At 38.4% G+C, this 15,773-nt stretch overlaps 1 protein-coding gene across 3 annotated transcripts in view; it reads left to right on the top strand.

Annotated features, from left to right (window-relative positions):
• Positions 1-15,773, top strand: part of STAG1 (stromal antigen 1) — a 418,468-nt gene that overhangs the window by 271,554 nt on the left and 131,141 nt on the right. For all 3 annotated transcript variants that reach the window (XM_030934393.1, XM_030934385.1, XM_010364825.2), the window contains 4 exons: positions 4,860-4,983; positions 8,894-8,992; positions 10,037-10,116; positions 14,894-15,001. In XM_030934393.1, the coding sequence (XP_030790253.1) occupies positions 4,860-4,983; positions 8,894-8,992; positions 10,037-10,116; positions 14,894-15,001 (411 nt within the window). The remainder of the gene's footprint in view (positions 1-4,859; positions 4,984-8,893; positions 8,993-10,036; positions 10,117-14,893; positions 15,002-15,773) is intronic.

Here is a 15,773-nt window from a genome sequence, read left to right as displayed (position 1 = left end):
TCCATTGAAAATACAAAAATTAGCCGGATACAGTGGTGCATGCCTATAGTCCCAGCTACTTGGGAGGCTGAGGCAGGAGAATCACTTGAACCCAGGAGGTGGAGGTTGCAGTGAGCCGAGATCACACCACTGCACTCCAGCCTGAGCGACAGAGTGAGACTCTGTCTCAAAAAATAAACAAAAAAACATTTATCTCATAATTTCTATGGGTCAGGAATTTGGGAGTAGCCCAGCTAGCTGATTCTAGCTTAGATCTCTCATAAGATTACAATCAAAGCATCCTCCAAGTCGTCTGAGGACTTGACTGGGGTTGTAGGTTCTGCTTCCACAATGACTGACTTAATGGCTGATGGCAGAAAGCTCTGTTACTCATTACATGGAGCTTTCCATAGAGCACCTTGAATGGCATCAAGACATAGCTGGTGGCTTCCCCAGAGAGAGTGATCACAGAGAGAACAAAACAGTCACTTAGCCTCAGGAGTCAGAATTCTTCATTTCTACTACATTATATTCACCAGAGATACTTCACGTAGTATACCCACACTCAATAAAAGGGGAATGAAAGGAGCAAAGAATTTATGGACATCCTTCAAAACTACCACGAGAGTTGTAATTTTACTGTGTCGTATGTGATTATTCATGTGTATATATTATGTATTATGATCTATTAGGGTGGTGTCAGCAGTCAAAGTGGATTGGAGCGCTAGAACCCAAAGAGGAGAGAAGTCATCTAGGGAGTTTTTCTAACTACAGAATAGGCTCCCTGGCCACGCATGGTCAAATTGCAAATCTAGAAAAGGATATTTACATTGTTAAAGTTAAGATGGGAAGGATGGGACTGGCATCTGAAGTAGATAAGGACTGGAATTCGTAGAAAACATGTGGTATGAAAATACTGGCAATGTGAAACCAACCCAGATGTCCATCAGTGATAGACTAGATAAAGCAAATGTGGTATATATAGTTCATGGAATACGACGCAGCTGTAAAAAGGAGTGAGATCATGTCCTTTCCAAGGACATGGATGAAGCTGGAAGCCATTATACTCAGCAAACTAACACAGGAACAGAAAACCAAACCGTATGTTTTCACTCATAAGTGGGAGCTGAACATTGAGAACACATGGACACACACAGGGGAACAGCACACACCAGGGCCTGTTGGGAGTTGGGGATGAGGGGAGGGAACTTAGAGGATGGGTCAGTAGGTGCAGCAAACCACCATGGCACATGTATACCTGTGTAACAAACCTGCACGTTCTGCACTTGTAACCTGCTTTTTTTTTTTTTTTTTTTAGCAGAAATAAAAAAAAAAAATCGGCATTGCATACAGAGAACCTGTGTTCTGAGAACATAAGCTGTTCAGTAGTATAGTCGGTGAAACAACAAAGACGTTAGAAATTAGGCATAGATGTAGAGATGGGTGTAAAAAGTGTTTTGAACAGGATTTCCCTGCTGAAGATGTGAAGATAAGACTTGATGTTCTCTAGCCTGTTGCAAACATTCATTCATAATCTCAGTATTAGTGGTAATTCTAAGAATTAACCTAACTCTAAGAGTTAGATGGAAAAGTTAGATGGAAGAATGATTTCATTGTGTATATGTGCAGTTACCACATGCGATAGTCACTAAGTTTTAATCAGCATGCTGTGCCTATTGGTTTTGTCCTCATCCTGCTTCCATGAAATTGTGTAATAAAACTCAGCCTGGTTTTTATATAATTGACTTTTACAAGGCTAGTATAGCAGAAGAAAAATGTAATGGATCCTTGGCAGAAATACTACTTGGTAGGACTGAAAGAGCTGAAATGATATGATTTGGGTGTTTTATAGATATATTTTATAGTTGTTTTGGTTTTTGAGGGGAGTTTTATTTTTGCTACTGTTAACTTGTTTTTGTTTGGACATCCCAATAGAAAACAAAGTGTACAAAGCTGTAGCTCAGAGATGGAAATTTTTAAATAGTAGGATAATACCAAGTGTCAGGCAAGGATGTGAAACACTGATTTAGACATTTTTAAATATCTAATAAAGTTGAAGATGTACATTGCTTCTCACCCAATAATTTCACTTGTAGGTATCAAAACAGTATCTCACAGATGTTGACTATGTCCTACATTAGGTACACAGTAGCTTTAAGAAAGAATACTTACTTGCCTACTACATGTGGAGCATTTTGGTATTTTCTGTCCCATATACTTTTATGTGTTTGTTGCCACTCACTGAATCAATTTTATAATGTGCTAATGGGTCCCAATGCAGTAAAAACACTGCTCTAGGGAAACTCCCACATATCTGCACAGGGAGAAACATACAAGAATATTCATGGAATCATTGTTAGTAAAAGCAAAACCTTGGAAACAACTTAAATTTCTATTAGTAAGATAATATATAATTTATAATATGTTTATAGAAAGGAAGAGTAGACATTGGCTAAAATTAAAACATCAGAGCTTTATAAACCAGTATGCATAAATTGCAGAATATGATTTGTGAAAAAAGCAAGTTAGAGAAGGATGCCTACAGGATATTTATGTAAAACAATACATATGACATTAAACAGAGATAGAATTGATATTCACTGAATCAAGGGAGGTCATTTACTCTTGGGAAGGGAGGTGTATCAGAGGTATATAGGAATTTTTAACTGTATTACATTTCTTAGCTGAGCAGTGGATATGCAGTTATTCATTATATTGTTCTCTGTGCCTTGTTTTATGTCTGAAATTTTTTGTCTGAAAAAAGAAATATTCTTGTCCCACACGTGTTCAGTATTATGTAGGTCTAGGAACACCTCACAGTTTATAGTAGAGCTGCTTTTTGGGTTTTTTTTTTGGGGGGGGGAAACAGAATCTCGCTTTGTCACCCAGGCTGGAGTGCAGTGGCATGATCTCGGCTCACTGCAGCCTCCACCTCCTAGGGTTCAAATGATTCTCCTGCCTCAGCCTCCCAAGTAGCTGGGACTACAGGGGCGCACCACCACGCCAGCTAATTTTTTGTATTTTTAGTAGAGACGGAGTTTCACCATATTAGCCAGGATGGTCTTGATCTCGTGACCCACCCACCTCAGCCTCCCAAAGTGCTGGGATTACAGGCGTGAGCCACTGTGCCCGGCCAGTAGAGCTACTTTTTACACTGTATTCATTATAAATGTCTAGATTGATGAAACTAAAGTGAAAGATTATAATAGCCAACATTTAATGGAAGGATTAATGGATGCCAAGTACAATTCTAAATCTTTTATTTGTATTAAGTGATTTTATTTTCATAGTAACTGTGAGCTAGGTGGTACTATTACAACTATTTTAGTGATGAGGAAACCTAAGAAAAAGGGAATTGCCCAAGGTCACACAGCTAGTAAATAGCAGAACCAGGATTTGAACTCAGGATGTCTTTCTCCAGAGCCTGTACTTTTAGCTACTATGTTATACAACCTCTCCATGAGAAAGAGATACTATCAAAAAATGTAGGAAAACTGAAGGTTGTAATTGGCAGTATGGCTTGGGAAGAGAATGTTTTCCCCATTTTTATCCTCAAGCAACGACAGGAGCCGAGAGAGAACTGAGACTTAGAGCAAGGAATTTTGTCACCAAAGAGAAACTAAGAAAAGTGCCTTAATTATCATTAAAATTTTAGCTAAAATGATAAATTATTGCCTTTTGTAAATTGGATAATTAAAAATTACTTAAAATTTTAACATTTGTGAATGGTAAATCAGAAACCTTGATGATTGATCTACAAAAGAAAGTTAGGATTTATGATATTATACTTACTATTTTCTTAAAGCTAAGGCAAATAACCTTGTGATGAAAGATTATAAAAGTGTTAACATTGTATTTGTTTACAATTCACAGATATTAAAGTAAGAAAGTCATCCCAGGAGGGTTATATTGGATGCTTACTTATAGTGAGGTGAAAAGCCATCTAGGCAATGAGCCAGAATTCTGACTTTTGGGGTTGTTCTGCCATGACTTCACAGTATTGCCACCAAGATGGTTACCATTGTGACTAGAGGTGGATTATTCTTCCCTCTGTCTCAGCCTAAAAAATAAATTTCTACAGATGAAAGACCTGTGCCTTTAATAAAGTGGGCTTTTTCTTTTAATTCATTACATGTGTGCTAGCTTATAAAGATTCCCGATTCTGGCTGGTCGCAGTGGCTCATGCCTGTAATTCCAGCACTTTGGGGGACCAGGATGGGTGGATCACTTGAGGTCAGGAGTTCGAGACCACCCTGGTCAATATGATGAAACCCCATCTCTACTAAAACTACAAAAATTACCCAGGTGTGGTGGCTTGCACCTGTAGTCCCAGCTACTTGGGAGGCTGAGACAGGAGTATCACTTCAACCTAGGAGGCAAAAGTTGCAGTGAGCCAAAATCACGTCACTGCACTCCAGCCTGGGCAACAGAGCGAGACTCCATTTAATAATATTTTTTTTAAAAAAAGATTAACAGTTCTTTTGAGCAACATTATTCTGTACTTGGATGTTGTTACTCTGATTTTCTTAGAAAGTTTAACATGTTTCTTGGCTCTAATAGTTGTGAGGCTCTCAGAAAGCTCCAAATGTCATTGTCTAGCCCAGTGAAAACAATAATCGGGCCAAAATAGCTTCATAGAAGCTTTTTTTCCCAGTTTGGTATTAGTAGTGTTTATTTTATAGAAAACATGAAAAACAGAAGATACTTAAGTTGGAGGCCATTCAGAATGCAAATATATACAAACAGCATTAGAAATATTTATTGCTTATGGAAAGTGAGTATGAATGCATTCTAGCTTTGTATATTAATTCGAGATTGTCTTATTTCTCTCTCTCTCTCTCTCTCTCTCTCTCTCTCTCTCTCTCTGTCTCTCTCTCTAGTGATGCTATTGCTGAGATTAGAGCCATTTGTATTGAAGAAATTGGAGTGTGGATGAAAATGTATAGTGATGCCTTCCTAAATGACAGTTACCTAAAATATGTTGGCTGGACTCTTCATGACAGGGTAAGTTACTCTGTTCTAACTTTGATGGAAGTTATGCTTGTCTCAGTACTAAAATGCTAGGAATCAAATTGACAGTAGTTGATTTTTCAGGAGTTGTAATCATGTGGAAATTTTATGATGATGCGGCTGGATAACTATTTACTTGATAATTGTGATGAAACTTGAAGCATTTGCCCACAGGTGAAGACCCTATCTTATTTAGTTACAATATTGTCTTGAACCAAGTTTGACAACCTGGTATATATCAAGTTTTTGGAGAAAGAAAATTGTTTTTTTTTTTTTTGGAGATGGAGTCTCGCTCTGTCACCCAGGCTGGAGTGCAGTGGCCGGATCTCAGCTCACTGCAAGCTCCGGCACCCGGGTTCACTGCCATTCTCCTGCCTCAGCCTCCCGAGTAGCTGGGACTACAGGCGCCCGCCATGTCGCCCGGCTAGTTTTTTGTATTTTTTAGTAGAGACGGGGTTTCACCGGGTTAGCCAGGATGGTCTCGATCTCCTGACCTCGTGATCCGCCCGTCTCGGCCTCCCAAAGTGCTGGGATTACAGGCTTGAGCCACCGCGCCCGGCCGAAAATTGTTATATTCTTTTTCTAATTCAGAATCAAAGGAGAATTCTTTTTTTCTTAATATATAAAAACCAGGCTTTTTTTTTTTTTTTTTATTTTCTAGGACCATATCATAGTAGAGTGCTTTATCAGACTTGAATAGATTTGTTGGATTTTAGAGTATTTGATCTAAAAATCTAATTCTACCTTCTGACTTTAAAGGGAATCCCTCATATAAATAATCCTAAATAAGTAATCCTTAGAATAACCATAGGTAGGAATGATAAGTTACTGGAATTTGGTCAGGTGTGGCATTTAGGTACTGTAATAGAAATACTATTAGAGCCCCAAAGTAGAGCAGTTATCATAACTGGAATTTTCATTTCCATTATAAGTTATTTTACAGTTTTCTGAAGTATTTTCATGGATACTACCTTATGTAATTGTTGAGAAGTTCCTGTGGTGACTTTACAGAGGAACAGCTGTCATCAGCCTTTAGCTCATGCATTGTTGATCCTTTCATTATATATGTTACATAATACTTTTGTTTGCTTTCCACCTATCTTGCCTCCTGGAATACCATATTCAGTGAGCCAGTTCTATAGATCCCTATGGGCTGCCCTTCAATTACTGCCTATTGCAATTATTTTGTTCCCACCCCCCTTGACTATGATGGTCAGGAGAAGCTATGTTATCTCTGCTATTCTGGGATCTTCACATCTCCATTGCTGCTGGGAGCCAAATTCTCCATTTGGTCTGTGCTGAGATTTGTCCTTAGTCTGATGACCAGGAGGAAGGTCTGTGTATTATATCAAGACAAGGGCTACTAGCATTGTCCTATAGGCACTTGCCTTATTTGAGGCTTCCACGTAGTCTTTCAACAAAGGATGGAGTAAGGAGAAAACATATTGTCCTCTAACAAGTGGGCATGAGCCATATTTTCAGGCCTACAAATTTAGAGGAAATGGGGAGTTCAAGATTCTCACTGCATCTACCCAGATATCCTTTAGACTTCACTTTTTTCATATCATAACTCTTATTTAGACATAAGAGACTTGCCTGGGATTCAGAGTTCTTAAATTCTGTCACACTTACAATTTAATGCTAGGCCTGGTCTTTAGTAGCATTAGTTCTCTATCTAAAGGAGGTAAATGTTTCCAAAGAGGCAATACTTGGCTTTGAACTGATGATGAAGCAGCCTGGCCCTGTGATTTTCTCTTTAGCCTTTCAGTGACACTCAGCAATAGCCACGCAATTTCACAGTTTTTGCAGTTACTGTTTGCCCTCCTCCCTCCAGTGTAGAAATGTTGCACAAGTTAATGCACATCCCCTTTCAGGTAAAAGTGAAAATCCTAACAAACTGCTATCCTACATCAGGAACTATCAATACTTCATCTACTACTATTGAGTCTTACCTCATAGCAATCCAGCCTTCAATAATCCAATCCCAGAATCCCATTATTGAAGTCTTGATTCCCAGGACCACTCTTGGTTCCAACTATCATAAGTCACATTCCCTGGATGCCAAGCCTGAGTTGAGGACTTTTGTGCTCATGATATTTCGAGGTTTGTACTCTTAAGAGTAACCTATTGGCTGGGCATGATGGCTCACACCTGTAATCTCAGCACTTTGGGAGGCAGAGAGAGACAGATCACCTGAGGTCAGGAGTTCAAGACCAGCATGGCAAAACCCTGTCTCTACTAAAAATAGAAAACTTAGCCAGGCATGGTGGTGGGCACCTGTAATTTCAGCTACTCGGGAGGCTGAGATGAGAGAATCACTTGAACCAGGGAGGCAGAGATTGCAGTGAGCCGAGATTGCACCACTGTACTCCAGCCTGGGTGACACAGCAAGACTCTGCCTCAAAAAAAAAAAAAAAAAGTAACCTATAAAAAAGTGAGGAAAGTATGACAAAGCAGGAAACAGAGTAATGAAAATGTGATTTCAGGAGAAGTCTAATCTCAGCTTGATCTCACAGGGAAGTTTGGAGAGTAAATTGTACCTTAGAGGGTATCCTGTCGAGAAGCAAGGAGGCTGGGCTGTTTTACACTTATATCTTTCTTTACTGGCTATGGGCCTCAACCTGGGCAAGAGAAGGGGAGTGGTTGGGAGAGGAAAGATGGAGCATAACCTCCTAGGGATCTATGTGCTGGGTGGTTCTAGTAAACCGTAGTCCATTCTCCAGAGAAAGATAGAGATATTGAACCATTAGCAATTAACACAGGCGGACGCTGAAGAATTATCCCAGTAAAGGGGACCTGCCACAGGCACTTCAGCTTTCCCTTATGTGCTAGTGACTTACCAACAAGTATTACATCATCACATAGCACATCTCATGGTATGCTAGTATAGGCTTCAGTCAGCTTACAAAAGAGTGATTATGCATCTCTTTTCATAAATGAGTTCATTGACATCTCATTGATAACTTAATATTGGCTATGAAGGCACTATTTACATTAAATAAATTTGCAAATAGAACAATTCAGAACCTTGTTCCTCAGAGCTGATTGTTAAAACTTCTGCCAGCGTATCTCTGCACTTAATCCCTACAGTAATTTTATAAATGAGAAACCTGGGTATCAGAGTGATTAATAATATACTTAATATACTTATCTTGCATGTAACTAATAAATTATATAAATTGGAACTAAAATTTAGTTGTGTCTGATTCCAGAACTTGGACTCCTACTGTTACAGCACATAGCTTCTTTTAGAGAATAGAAACTAATCCCCTTTAAATCTTTTGAGAGACTTGTCTAGATTTCTAGGTGATCCTGAATGCATTTTGGTCACCATCATCGTGTACTCCAAGTTAATGACTTTATTAAAGACATTCCACCAATAAATAGCACTCCTAGGACTCTTCACTGTATCATTTTGCCTCTGTTTTAAATATTGTATTATTTCTGTTTTCCTAACTGCTGTCCCTGGAATATAAAATGAATCCAGTAAATATTTGTTGCATGAATACCTGATAACCTTTTGGTATAAAAATCAAGTTTTTTTCAATAATTGCATAAAGGGCAAATAAACATACTTTTCCCTAATTATAGGTTTAAAATTCTCTCTATGTGCCTCTGGATGATGTGGGATATACTACATGTTGAATCAGAGTTGATAAATACTTGAAATAGGCATAACTTACTCTCAAGTAACTAAGGTGTTTTCAGTGCCTTTTTTTTTTTTTTTTTTTTTTTTTTACATATAAGGGCAACACACACTATACAATTGTTCAGTCTCATCCTGTGTTGAGTTACAATATGCAGTAAGTTGAATAGTTAAGCTAAATTTTAGTCCTCATATAGACTTGAAAACTGTGGTATGGAATTGGCTCCTTATGTTGTGCTTTTATTTGTATTTTTGAAGCAAGGGGAAGTCAGGCTGAAGTGTTTGAAAGCTCTACAGAGTCTATATACCAATAGAGAATTATTCCCCAAATTGGAACTATTCACTAACCGATTCAAGGTAAGCATCAAGAATGATAAGCTTATTTAATTTTTCTCTTTACAAATGCTAGTTACAGCTAGTTTAGCAAATTACATTATCATATAAGTGTTTAGTTCATATTCTTTATTACAGCAGTCCCCAGCCTTTTTGGTACCAGGGACCAGTTTCATGGAAGACAGTTTTTTCTGTGGACCGAGGTGGGGGTTGAGGGGATGGTTTCGGGATGATTCAAGTGCATTACATTTATTGGGCACTGTATTTCTGTTACTACTACATTGTAATATGTAATGAAACAGTTATACAACTCACCACAATGTAGGATCATTGCAGCCCTGAACTTGTTTTCCTGCAACTAGATGGTCCCATCTAGGGGTAATGGGAGACAGTAACAGATCATCAGGCATTAGATTCTCATAAGGAGCACACAATGTAGATCCCTTGCATGCACAGTTCACAATAGGGTTCATGTTCCTGTTGTTCCTATTGAGAATCTAATGCCACTGCTAATGTGACAAGAGATGGAATTTAGGCAGTAGTGGGAGTGATGGAGAATAGCTGTAAATACAGATGAAACTTCGCTGGCTCACTTGCTCACCTGCTACTCACCCCTTGCTGTGTGGCCCAGTTCCTAACAGGCTACAGACCAGGCTTGGGGACCCCTGCTTTTACTACATGTTCTTTAAATAAACCCATATGAAATAAATAAGTGAAGCTCTGCTTTACAAAAGATATTACCATGAGTTCTTATTTATTACCTTTGGAAGAAGGCTCTCACTTGCTTAAAATTTTCTTTACAGCTTTTTATAAAGATAGTAATTTTGTAAGTTAAGGCTTACCTGATACAGGGTTTAGGAAATAGCAATTGTTGAGAAAGATTTTAAATTATAAACATTTATACTAATATCCCCTTTGTGTGAGTAGGACTACGATACTGCAGTTTCAAGAGTAAAGCTTTTTATTTAACCGATCATTAGTATTGCATATATATCCCAGAATACATTATATTAGGTCTGTCCAAGCTTATTTTCTGTTCATAGTTGGTTTTACAACTTTTTTTTTCAGGATCGCATTGTATCAATGACACTTGATAAAGAATATGATGTTGCTGTGGAAGCTATTCGATTGGTTACTCTGATACTTCAGTAAGTAATACCTATTACTGTTTTAACTTTATTGATATTTTAATGTCTTTTCCCCAGGATTTTTAATGTCCTATCTATGTATAGTCCTTATGTATATATTTATCATTTTAGGTTCTACTTTTACGTTTTAAGATTAGATTTAAAACAGTGTTTTCTGTTTTTTTCTATTTTTGTTTTTTATTTTAACTATTGTTTACTTCTTCCACATAAAAATTACCTAGAGAAAATGTCAATGATGTAACTTACCTTTCTATTTAAAACAAAGCAGGCTCAGTATGTTGGCTTCTGCCTATAATCCCAGCATTTTGGGAGGCTGAGGCGGGAGGATCACTTGAGCCCAGAGGTTCAAGAACAGCCTGGGCAACATAGAAGAGACCCTGTCTCTACAAATAATAAAAAAAATTAACTGGCATGGTGACACATGCCTGTTGTCCTAGCTACTTAGGAGGCTAAGGTGGGAGGGTCGCTTGAGCCCAGGAGGTCAAAGCTGCAGTGAGTCATGATGGAGCCACTGCATTCCAGCGTAGATGATATAGCAGGACCTTGTATCAAAAATAAATGAATGAAAGAATGAATGAATGACTCAGAGAGAAAGAAGGCTGCAAAAGGAAGAACCCTCAAAGGGACAGTTTCCCAAATAGGCTTTTTTTGGAATTATATAGAAGTAGAAGAAAAAAATAAAGCAATTAAATTGTCTCACTAATATGATAGAGATTTCAAAATAGAAATGTTGTAGCTGTATTTCTACGGGTTTGACTAAAACCTAGATAGAATCTATGTGAGAGAATATATGCTAGCAAAGTCATACATAACAAATCCTCCTCTCCCTATTTTGTGATGGTACATCTATCACTAACTAAATGTCTATGCAGGGATCTACTGTTGTTTGAAATCCTCTTACATTTTGGCTCTAACACCGTGCTCTTTGTTATTGTGGCTTTATAATACATGTTCTAAATATGGGGTTGTTTTCTCCTCTTTGTCTTTTTTTTTCAAAATCTACTTACCTTCTTGTGGCTGCTTTTTGTTTGATCTGAATTTTAAAAACATACTTGTCAAGTGCCTCAAAAACCCTGTGTGGGATTTTGAGTATTAGAACTCCGTTGACTTTTATGATAAATTTAGGAGAGTTTAAAGTACTTTGTTATGTTATATCACTTATGCATGAACATGCTGGAATTCCGTCTTTTTTAAAGAGAAGAATTCTTACTGTATTGCCCGTGCGGGAGTATATTAACAGATGTGATCATGGCACATTAAAACTGCTAACTCCTGAACTGAGGTGATCCTCTTTTCTTAGCCTCACAAGTAGCTGGGATGGCAGGCGTGTACCTCCATGCCCAGCTGGATTTCTTTCTTTAAATATCATTAGGTCTTAATGGGTTTGATTTTCTCATAGAGGTTGTGCATTATTTAGTAAGTTAATTCTGAAATGCCTTATGCTATTTTTGTTAGAATAGTATTTAGTATTTTCTGCTTGGTTATTGCTGAGGAAGAGAACCTTTCATTTTTGTGTTGGTCTAGTATGTGGACCCTATTTGAACTCTTAGGTTCTGAGTTCCAGAATGCATTCTAGTAGTTTGTTGATTTTGTTGATTTTAGTATGTAGATTATTATATAACCTGCAAACAGTTTCAGTTCAGTTTTGTCTCTTCCTTTTCCTTTTTTTTTTTTTTTTTGAGACAGAGTCTTGCTCTGTTGCGCAGGCTAGAGTGCGGTGGCGTGGTCTCAGCTTACAACCTCCACCTCTTGGTTCAAGCGATTCTCCTGCCTCAGCCTCCCAAGTAGCCGGGATTACAGGCACATGCCACCAAGCCCGGCTAATTTTTAGTAGAGACGGAGTTTCACCATGTTGGCCAGGCTGGTCTCGAACCCCTGACCTCAAGTGATCCACCCACCTGGACCTCCTAAAGTGCTGGGATTACAGATGTGAGCCACCATGCCTGACCTGTCTCTCCCTTTTCTAACCTTGTAACTTTTGTTTCATTCTCTTTTCTAATTGCATAGACAGCACCTTCAGCACTGTAACAGTGTCACTGATAGCTATTCCTGTTCTTGTCCTAGGAAATCATTTAAAATTATTTGTTTCTGTCATAGATTTTAGTATGATAGAAGTTCCTTTGCATTCTGAATTTTCTGGGGTTTTTCTTTCATTAACGTGCCTAAGTTAAATTAATAGACTTGTTTAATAGTAAACACTATTGCATTGCTAGAATAAATTTTTTTAACATGATATATTTTATTTTATTTAAATGCAGTATTATATTTAATATCTTAGGATTTTACCTTTGTGTTGATGAGTAAATTTGACATAATTTTTTTCTTGTCCTTTTCCAACTTCAAAATCAAGGTTGTAGTCTTATATTCTCTTTGTAAAATACTTTTTTTTTTTTTTTGGAGACAGAGTCTTACTCTGTCACCCAGACTTGAGTGCAGTGGTATGATCTCAGTTCACTGCAACCTTCGCCTCCCAGGTTTAAGGGATTCTCATATCTCACCCTCCCGAGTAGCTGGGATTATAGGCACATACCACCATGCCCAGCTACTTTTTTTATTTTAATAGAGATGCAGTTTTGCCATGTTGGCCAGGTTGATGTTGAACTCCTGACCTGAAGTGATCTACCCACCTCAGCCTCCCAAAGTGCTGGGATTTCAGGCGTGAGTCACTGAGCCGGGCTGTAAGATACTTTCAATAGTTTCTTGCCTTTTTTTTTTTTTTTCTCTTCTGAAAGAAGTGTCCTAAGACAGAGATTAATTATTTCTTGAAACTATAAGAGAAATCTCTTGTTAAAGCTATGACAGTCAATTTTTTTCTTTTTTTTTTCTTGGATACAGAGTCTCACTAAGTCACCCAGGCTAGAGTACACTGGCGCAATCTCGGCTCACTGCAACCTCTGCCTCCCAGATTCAGGTGATTCTTACGCTGCAGCCTACCGGTAGCTGAGGTTACAGGCACGTGGCATCACGCCTAATTTTTGTATTTTTAGTAGAGATGGGACTTCACCATGTTGGCCAGGCCCGTCTTGAACTCCTGACCTCAAGTGATCCACCTCCTCGGCCTCCCAAAGTGTTGGGATTAACAGGCGTGAGCCACCCTGCCCAGCCAGTTTTTAATTTCTTTTGTGCAAGAGGTCTGTATCATTTCTATTTCCTCCATGATTAACCATCTAAATTAAATTCTATTGGCTGAGCGTAGTACCTCATGCTTGTAATCCCAACACTTTAAGAGGTTGAGCCGGGCAGATAACTTGAGGTCAGGAGTTCGAGAGCAGCCTGGCCAACATGGTGAAACCCCATCTCTACTAAAAATACAGAAATTAGTCGGGTGTGGTGGCAGGCACCTGTAATCCCAGCTACTCAGGAGGCTGAGGCAGGAGAATCTCTTGAACCCAGGAGACGGAGGTTGCTGTGAGCCGAGATAGGGGCCACTGCACTTCAGCCTCCGCGAAAGAGTGAAACTGTCTCAAAAAAAAAAAATTAATTAATTAATTAATTAAATTTTATTTCTTTTGTGTTACTGTTGACATTTTTGCAAACTTTTAAAAATGTTTTATCACAGTTTTATAATTTTATAGTTCATGATCTTCTTATTACTTTCCAAGACTCATTCTTTCTTAATTCTTTTCATCCTCTATTTTATTTGTATTCTCTTTTTCTTCATAAGTCATGTCAGGTTTGTCCATCTTACTGTTTGTGAAGAACCAGGTTCTTTTAGCTCATTTGTTTTTTGTTTTCTAGTATCTATATCTAAAGTAATAAATACACCTTTAAGTACTCCTGTATGTCCTAAAAATTTAGACATGTAGTATTTTAATAGACAATAATAAATAAATGTCTGTGAAACCTTTAATTACCTTTGTGGTTTCCAGTGTAATTGCAGGTTACTTGGAAGTATGTTTTTGTTCTACCCAAATGTATTTTTTTTTTTTTTTTTTTTGAGACTGAGTCTGGCTGGCTCTGTTGCCCAGACTAGAGTGCAGTGGCACAATCTTGACTCACTGCAACCTCTGCCTCCCAGATTCAAGCAATTCTTCTGCCTCTGCCTCCCAAGTAGCTGAGACTACAGGTACACATCAACACGCCTGGCTAATTTTTGTATTTTCAGTAGAGATGGGGTTTTGCTATGTTGGCCAGGCTGGTCTCTAACTCCTGACCTCAGGTGATTCACTGTCCTTAGCCACCCAAAGTGCTGGGATTATAGGCATGAGCCACCGTGCCTGGCTTTCAGATTTTAAGCTGTAGAAGGCGGCCAGGCGCAGTGGCTCACGCTTATAACCCCAGCACTTTGGGAGGATGAAGCAGGTGGATTACCTGAAGTCAGGAGTTAGAGAACAGTCTGGCCAACATGACGAAACCTTGTTTCTACTAAAAATACAAAAAATTAGCTGAGCGTGGTGTTGAGTGCCTATAATCTCAGCTGCTCGGGTGGCTGAGGCAGGAGAATCACTTGAACCCGGGAGGCAGAAGTTGTGGTGAGCCAAGATCATGCTGTTACACTCCAGCCTGGGTGACACAGCAAGATCCTGTCTCAAAAAAAAAAAAAGCTGTAGAAGAATTGTGGGCATTTTATTTTCTTCTTGTTGAATCTTTATTTTCTGAATTTTATGTTATTGTCTTTTATACTAAAAGGAGAAACATAACTTTCAAAATAAGATAAAAGATGAGACAAAAATTATTAAGCCTTAAACTTCATAATGAACTTTACAAAGTTTAAATAAAAGTAGAACCGAAAACAAACATTTGCTTTAGATCAGATGTTACTTTCTGTATTTTTCAGTGGAAGTGAAGAAGCTCTTTCCAATGAAGACTGTGAAAATGTTTACCACTTGGTGTACTCAGCACATCGCCCTGTTGCTGTGGCAGCTGGAGAGTTCCTTCACAAAAAGTGAGCTGATTATCTTTAAAAACAGATTCTCCTTTTCTATGTTGTTTTGTTGTTGTTTTAGAGTTTGTAGAAGAGAGTAATAGTGACTGAACACAGTGCTGAAAATGTCCATCTCATACTCTGGGGGCTATAACAGCCTCATAGCCTATGTATACATTATGAATCACACCCTTGAGGATGTTGTACCTTGTGACATACTCCTTTTTTCTGAAATCTGAGAGGATGATTCTCAGCTAGATGTGAGTGGAGATTGGAGGAGTGCATGAAACTTACAAAAGCTAACATAATTGGTAATTCATCACACTAGTTTTTTCTTTAAAATTCTGAGATCTGATCTTACTTTCTCAACATTTGTAATCTAAATGTGAAGCAGTATCACCTTTAAAATGCCTCCTAAGTTTTAATTTTTTTCATTCTCTCCATTATGATGATTGATTATTTATTTATTTTTTATTTGTTTGAGATGGAGTTTCGCTCTTGTTGCCCAGGCTAGAGTACAGTGGCACAATCTCGACTCACCACAACTTCTGCCTCCCAGGTTCAAGCGATTATCCTACCTCAGCCTCCCAAGTAGCTGGGATTACAGTCATGCACCATCCTGCCCAGCTAATTTTGTATTTTTATTAGAGACAGGGTTTCTTCATGTTGGTCAGGCCGGTAGTTGAACTCCCGACCTCAGGTAATCAGCCTGGCTCAGCCTCCCAGGGTGCTGGGATTACAGGCGTGAGCCACCACACTTGGGCATGATGAGGATTATTTTAATCAGTAATTC

This window comes from Rhinopithecus roxellana, chromosome 1, assembly GCF_007565055.1.
Source record: "Rhinopithecus roxellana isolate Shanxi Qingling chromosome 1, ASM756505v1, whole genome shotgun sequence".
In the NCBI taxonomy this organism is placed as follows: Eukaryota; Metazoa; Chordata; class Mammalia; order Primates; family Cercopithecidae; genus Rhinopithecus; species Rhinopithecus roxellana.
The sequence above is the reverse complement of the archived record's forward strand: the minus strand, read 5'-3'. Positions and strand labels throughout refer to the sequence as shown.